Source organism: Mastomys coucha, unplaced genomic scaffold (genome assembly GCF_008632895.1).
Source record: "Mastomys coucha isolate ucsf_1 unplaced genomic scaffold, UCSF_Mcou_1 pScaffold23, whole genome shotgun sequence".
NCBI classification, from domain to species: domain Eukaryota; kingdom Metazoa; phylum Chordata; class Mammalia; order Rodentia; family Muridae; genus Mastomys; species Mastomys coucha.
In genome coordinates, this window is record NW_022196906.1 from 7,796,001 (window position 1) to 7,803,324 (window position 7,324).

Below are 7,324 nucleotides of genomic sequence, written 5' to 3' on the forward strand. Positions count from 1 at the left end.
AAAAAAAAAAAAAAAAAAAAAAAGGAAATTTTGTTTTGACAGATTCTGTACCCCAGGATGACCTCAAAAACCACAGTAATCCTGCCTGAGCCTTCCAAACACTGGGTTAGAAGTGTGAGCCAGAGAGCCCAGCTCTAAAAACTGATGGAAGTCAAGCAGCAGATCATTTTTTATTCACAAAGTATTTCCTATTTAAAGTCATTTCAAGGCATCATTTGACTTCTTTAAAGGCTCTACTAGTAAAAACTAAACAAGAACCATCACTGTGTTAAAGCACATCACAGTTTTAACTGTTAAAAACAAAACCAAAAACCTTGGCTAATTATACATAAATTAACAGCTGTCCTAAGGTGCTTTGAGTAAGAAAAGCCCCTATAGGCTTATATTTAGTCAACAGGGACTGATACTATTTGTTGGGATAGATATAGCCTTGTTGGAGGAAATGTCAATAGGGGTGAGCTTTGAGGTTTCAGAAGCCTTAACTAGGCCCTAAACTGCTACCTTTGGATCTAGTGTAGAACTCTAAGATAATCTGTCTTAGTTAGGGTTTTACTGCTGTGAGCAGATACCATGACCAAGGCAACTCTTATAAAGACAACATTTAATTGGGGCTGGTTTACAGGTTCAGAGGTTCAGTCAATTATCATAAAGGTAGGAGCATGGCAGCATCCAGGGAGGCATGGTACAGGAGGAGCTGTGAGTTCTACATCTTCTTCTGAAGACTGCTAGTGGAAGACTGACTTCTAGGCAGCTAGGATGAGGGTCTTATAAGCCCACATCCACAATGACACAACTACTCCAGCAAGGCCACACCTACTGATCTTGCTACTCCCTGGGCTGAGCATATGCAAACCATCACAATACCTCTCCAGTACCATGTCTACATGCATGTTGCCATGTTCTCTGCCATGATGGCAATGGTCTAAACCTCTGAAACTGTGAAAAAGCCCCAATGAAGTGCTTTTCTTTGCAGAGTTGCTGAAAGCATGGTTTCTTCACAGCAATAGAACACTAAGATGGTCTCAAAGTACATCAATGTTGTCAACCTCTTGGCCTCTAGATGATGCACTGAAATCAGAGCAGCTATGGCTGTCTACATAAGACGCTAAACAAAGTATTCTAACATTGCCCCTGGAAGTGAGGCTCACAGAGCTTACCAGACAGCTCAGGAGGCCCTCTTCCTTGAGATTCCTTAGAGGTTGATAATTACTGTCAGTTTAAGGGAGACTTTTCATTAGTCACCTATAAATTGCCCAGTTCAATAAACTTTTACTTCATCAAACTCATCTTTAATAAAATCATCTTGTGGTGGTTTGAATATGCTTGGCCCAGGGAGTGACACAATTAGAGCTGTGGTCTTGGTGGAGTAGATGTGGTCTTACTGAAGGAAGTGCAATACTTTGGGGGGGGTAGACTTTGAGACTCCTCCTAGCTGCCTTAAGCAAGTCTTCAACTGGAAGTCAGTCCTGTTTACCTTTGGAACAAGATGTAGAGCTCTCAGCTTATCTTAGGGTTTTACTGCTGTGAACAAACATCATGACCAACACAGGTTTAGAGGTTCAGTCCATTATCAAGGCGGGAACATGGCAGCATCCAGGCAGACATGATGCAGGAGGAGCTGAGAGTTCTACATCTTCATCTGAGGCTGCTAGCAGAATACTGGCTTCTAGACAGCTACAATGAGGGTCTTAAAGCCCACACCCACAGTGACACACCTACTCCAACAAAGCCACAACTTCTAATATTGCCATTCCCTGGGCCAAGCACATAAACAGCTCCCCCAGTACCATGCCTGCCTAGACACTGCCATGTTTCCTGACATGATGATAATGGACTGAACCTCAGAACAGAAAGCTAGCCCCAATTAAATGTTGTTCTTTGGACAAGAGTTGCCTTGGTCATGGTATCTCTTTACAGCTATGGAAACCCTAACTAAGACATATCTTTGGTCTGTTGTTGATACCTCTCTGAGGCAAGCAGACACTTATTTGTTCATGTATCCCCAGCAACAAGGATACAACTGATGACTCAGTCTTTCTGTTATATGAATATACAAGTATATAAACATGCACTTGGCTACCGTCCTCAGGTAATACATGTTTGTTCAGTCAACATCTTTCACAACTGAGGATCACCGATTAAAGCTATATTGGCTGGATAGTGAGCTCCAGAGATCTGGCTCTGCCTCTGCCACATAGCACTGGGAATAGAAACATGCCAAAGTTCCTGGCTTAAAAAAAAAAAAAATCAAGTATTGGTTTTGTTTACTCTTTGACACTTTTTTAGATCATATTTACCACATCCTATCACACCCTCCCAGGACCTGACCCCCGTGCCAACACACACACCCTCCCAGTGTCTGTCTTCTTTAGAAAAATATAATTCAAAGTCCAACTAGTGCTATCTACAAGATGACCCTTACTCTTTATGAAGGTATTTATTTATTTAATGGGTATGGATGTTTTGCCTGTGTGTGTGTGTGTGTGTGTGTGTGTGTGTGTTTGTGTGCATAAAACTAGTGTCAGATTCCTTGGGACTAGAGTTACAAACAGTTGTGAATTGCCATGTGAGTGCTGGAAATTAAACTCGAGTCCTCATGAAAAGCAGCTGATGTACTTAACTACTGAGCCATCTCTCTGGCCCCTACCTGAGACTTTGGTTCCTGATTGATTCTGAAGATGACAAACTATTGATAAGTGTCTCAAAGTATTTTAGGTTCCATGATTTGGTGAATAATGTTCAGCAGTCTAGATGAAAAGCACAATAAATTCACAAAAGTAAATGGGGAAAACTTAAACTGTTCTAATAAAAAAACAACAGATGTCATATTTAAGAAGTTTCAACTATTGAGGAGCGAACAGATAGCATTTACTTTGCTACAGTTGATTACCTCTGCTGTTGCTTTCCGGATAGGCAAATGTGGGCTTATTTGGGGAGCGTCTCAGATCACTGTTAAGGAAAGGCTTATCAGGTGGATATAATACATACAGAGATGAAGAGTGACGAACCATATGTCCATTAGACCCTGATGGTTCAGCTAGGACACTCTGAAAAACAAAATACTGTAATTATCTTTCAAACATTTAAACCAAATACTCATGACTGAGAACCCAACCACTATTTATTGTCAAGATATATAATTTTTAGGGTTAAATGTTTACCTATGTATTCATGATCATACAACCTAAACGCAAATATTTGTGCAAGTATCTTTGTTCAGATCAAAATCAGATACAAATTGCTTAATTACTCTATTTCAGTAAAGAACATAATGTTTTTATCTATTATTTGGGAGTTTCACAGCATGTACTCCTGTCACTCTCACTTCCCAGTCCTCCTATGCCCAACCTCACACCGTTGTGAACAGCCCCCTCTACCCAAAAAACTATTGTCCATATATTCACTGGAGTATGGTCAGATTCCCAGTGGGCCAGACCCCTAAAGAAAATTGAGTCTTCCTCCATCTGCAACCCTGCCAGAAGCCATCAATTGTGGAGAGCTATACTTCAGAGTCTTTATCACAATTTTTAAGAGTTCTCTTCAATTACTTCCTGTTTAGGTTGTTACTTTGAGGGGATAAGGGGTTGCTCTGCAAGCCTTCTATGTCCCCCTTTCTACTGTGCATCTGTAGTTTGTCAATACCACTACAATAGGAACCTCCCTTCCCTGTAGTGTCAGCATGAGCATGGATCATGGACTTCTACGTAGCTTCTGGCAAGAGCATGAACAATCAATATCATCAAGGATTCCTGCATCTGCACAAGAACCTCAGTATGGTCTCCAGTGACCATGTACAAAGACATCATGGCCACCTGTCAAAGCACAGGCCACAGACACCATCATAACCCTCAGCTGCAGCACAGGCTAAGGACAGCATATGGACCTCTGGGTCAACTCAGGCACACATTAATAAAAACTACCAAAATTTTAAGTAAAATAATCTTTTAAAAGGATTTCCGCAATTGCTACTTTAAATCACCCCTATTTATTCATTCGTAAGAAGCAAACAGCTCATCAAACTCACCAATTACTCTACTTTGCTAAATTCAACAATTTCTCAGAAGCATGGATCACATTTCTGTGATCGTTCACGTAAACCCTCAGTGGAGGAAGCAGCAGGATTTTTCCTTAATCCCATAGGCCTCTCCTTCAACCCCCCCTGGATCTCTAACCACTTTTATTAAATGCCAGAGTTCCTCAAGGCTTGGTCCTCAGGGTTCCTTTCTTGTCTACAACTATTCTCTTCAAAAGTCTCATCTCTCAGGGCTCTTCATTTTTATTTGCCAGTAGCTTTCAAGTTTAAAGAGATCTGAATCTAAAACTCTAAACTCATATTACCTACTTGGATGTCTCAATAGGCACTTAAAATGTAACATGGCTATAACCAAATTCTTAGTTCCCAAATCTGCCCTCTTCCACCGTACTAAAACAAGTGGCACTGCCATTTACTAAATTGCTCTATATAAAACCCTAATAAGAGGTCATTTTCATTCACCTCTTATCTACTCTCTGCAAATCATTCAGGGTTCTTTCTCCATAACATAACATCTTTTATACTGCATGCTGCTATACTTATGCTTTTAGTTTGAATTACGTGAAATTCTAACTACTTTTCACATTTCTTAAGTGTGCTCTTCCAAACAGCTTGCTAGTAATAATGATCCTTTAAAAAAAAATCGACTCAAATTAATATATCTAATCAAAACCCTATAAAGTACAATTCAAAATTTTTACCGTAATTTATGAAACTTCCACATAATATAGTACCCTTGTTTCATTACTTGACACTTTCTTTTGATACTGTCTTCCTACCACTTTTTCAGCAATATGGACTTTTTTATTTCAAACAATCACAATACACTCTTATTTTCATTTGCTGCAATGATTCTGCCTTCGACACTCACTTCCTCCCTTTAGTTGCCTGCTTACAAGCCAAACTCTAAGGCATTCTCTGGACACCCTACTAAAAATAGAACCTTTCTATCAACGCATCTCCAAACCTTTTATTTGAAACACTATTATACACATGTACTATGGTAGAGTAAAAAAATAGTTTCTCTTTTGTTCCCAATTCCAGACAAGATCCATTTTTCCATTAAACAGGCTTTAGATTTCTGCTGGGTCTACCATAAGGATGAGGGATTAACTACATCCCTGTGGCACTGCCACGGTGGCCCTGTGTGCAGTTCAATCTAAGTTCCTTAGTTCCCAATTTCTAAGTTTTGAGAGCAAAGAGCTCTCCTTTCTCAGGTTTAATCAAATGGATCTCGTGTACAATTCATGTGTTCGCTGACACTTAGTTCTGATAGTTTTTCCTTTACCTTTCATTGATCTGGCAAGGAATTAACTCCCACTTACTTGCTTCATCTCTTCTCCTTCATCTCCTCTTGCTCTTTGGCAAAGGTACACCCCATTGTTTGAAAACCTCGAAATATTCTGACCTTATCACAAATTCTAGTAGCCACAGAAAGTTGAAACTGAGATTCCTAAGTGAGACTTTCTGAAGGTGTTGGTATGCCTTCTTCCTCAAATTACCCAGAGAATTTCCTAACATCCCTCATTATTCAATTTTCACCAGTTTTTCTAGTTCTTTATCAATTCTACCTCTTTATTATCTCTGAATATTCAAAACTACCCTCTGGTGTCCGGAAAGTACCTATTGTCTTGTCACATACCTTAAAAAACTTGCAGTGCTTTCTTCTCTTAAAATCCCTTCAACAGGCAGCTAGCTCATCTTCTCAAGATTCTATCTTCCCTAATACTGCTAATCAATCTCTCCCAGACTCCTCTGATATCAAAACCTGCAGCGCAGTAATTATCTAATTAGTACAGAGCTTTGCTCCTTCTTCAGAGGGCGATTTCTATTCAATTCCTCCCTGTAACTTTAGGACCAACGGTCGGCTAGGCACAGGAGCATTTCTAAATAGAACTCCTGCTTTCTCACATTTAATTCTTATCTCTTCTTACTGGAGCGTTTTCCAAAAGGCTGAGCTCCACAATCCACTCTTAAAACACCCGTGACTAAACCCGCCGGCTTAATTTTTCCGATCGCTCTTTCAAAGCAACTTTTTCACACAGAGTCCTAGTAATGCCGTGGTAAGTGGGGATGCTTGGGCTCGGCTGCAAGGGTCGGGCAACAGACACTGAGAGGCACGGAAGCAACGGCGAGAATGCACTCCGGGGACCACGGACGCCTCAGCGGCTGTCACTCTACAGACCTGCCTGTACACCTGCCTGTTATTGTGGGTTTTCGAGCTGGGCCGTTACGCTCACGTGACCGACGGAGCTTTGGTTTAGCAGGTCTCAGAGTGCACCAACCCGGCTAGGGGCAAGACTCCACAGCACCGGCTGAGAGCTCAAGGGAACGCAGGGTGCAAAAGGAGGCGGGCTGCTATTCCAGAAAACACAGTTGCAGCCTCCGGGAGTGGCACGCGGCCTCGGCAACCCGCCTCCCTGCGGGACGAGGGCTGATGCCAGATCTAGGGCCGCCTGAAAAGTGAGGCAACCCGGAGAGGCGTACAGGCCCACCTGGAACCCACGCCATCGCCGCCCCTTACCGAAAACTGAGAGTCAGAAGCCGCCGAGACCGAGGCTGCCGCCATCTTCCCACCTGCGCAACGCGAGCCGCCGTCCTTGAGCTCCTCCTCCGGATTCGACAGCCGCCCGCCTGGGGCAAGCCGAATCCAAGACCCCGGTGGAAAGGGCGGGGGAGCTGCGAACCCTTTAGGAGCCTAGGTCTCGCAAACCAAAAGGACGCCACACTCAGCGCACACGGGAAAGGTAACGCGTATTGACAGACGCCTTCCAGTGACCAATCAGAAAAGAGGACAACTTCTAGTGGCAGGGGAGAGCCCGCCTCTTCTCTCGGTGACGTCACAAGTAGCGCTCCGCGGAGCCTGCGGGAACGGCAACGTCGTGAGTTGACAGACGGCCCTGGGATCGTCCGGAAAGGGACGGCTGTTCTGGAGGAGGAAGCAAAGGCTAGGGCTTCTGGAGCCTTCAGCGCCTGCTGGGGTGGATGACGAAAGCTGAATAAAGGCGACTGGAAAGTTGACACACTCCATCAGCACCCCAGGAATAAACTCCAGAGAGCGGTGCTTCTTCAGGTGAAGTACTGACCTTTCGGCCAATGACAAAGAGAAGTAGGAGGGGCTTAACGACATGGTCCAATGGAAGCCAAGGACTGAAAAAAAGCGGCGTTTCGTGGACCCGTGCCCAATGGGGCTCAAGCGCACCAGCCAAACGGTGACGGGCCGAGGCTTGTGGGCGGGATCTTTTCAAAGCGGAGTTCGCGCTCGGAGAGCGGCGGCCTCCTATTGGTTGG

The 7,324-nt window shown here is 43.4% G+C and overlaps 1 protein-coding gene across 4 annotated transcripts in view; it reads right to left on the reverse strand.

Annotated features, from left to right (window-relative positions):
• Positions 1-7,301, reverse strand: part of Cep57 (centrosomal protein 57) — a 19,539-nt gene extending 12,238 nt beyond the window's left edge. For 2 of the 4 annotated variants that reach the window (XM_031345130.1, XM_031345133.1), the window contains exons 1-2: positions 6,558-7,301; positions 2,891-3,047 (exon numbers count right to left, since the gene is read on the reverse strand). In XM_031345130.1, coding sequence (XP_031200990.1) covers positions 2,891-3,047; positions 6,558-6,602 — 202 coding nt within the window. In that variant the 5' untranslated portion in view covers positions 6,603-7,301. Of the gene's footprint in view, positions 1-2,890; positions 3,048-5,675; positions 6,214-6,234 lie in introns of those variants that run through there. The other 2 variants (XM_031345131.1, XM_031345132.1) reach the window with 2 other exon arrangements.
• Positions 7,302-7,324: the final 23 nt, after the last annotated feature.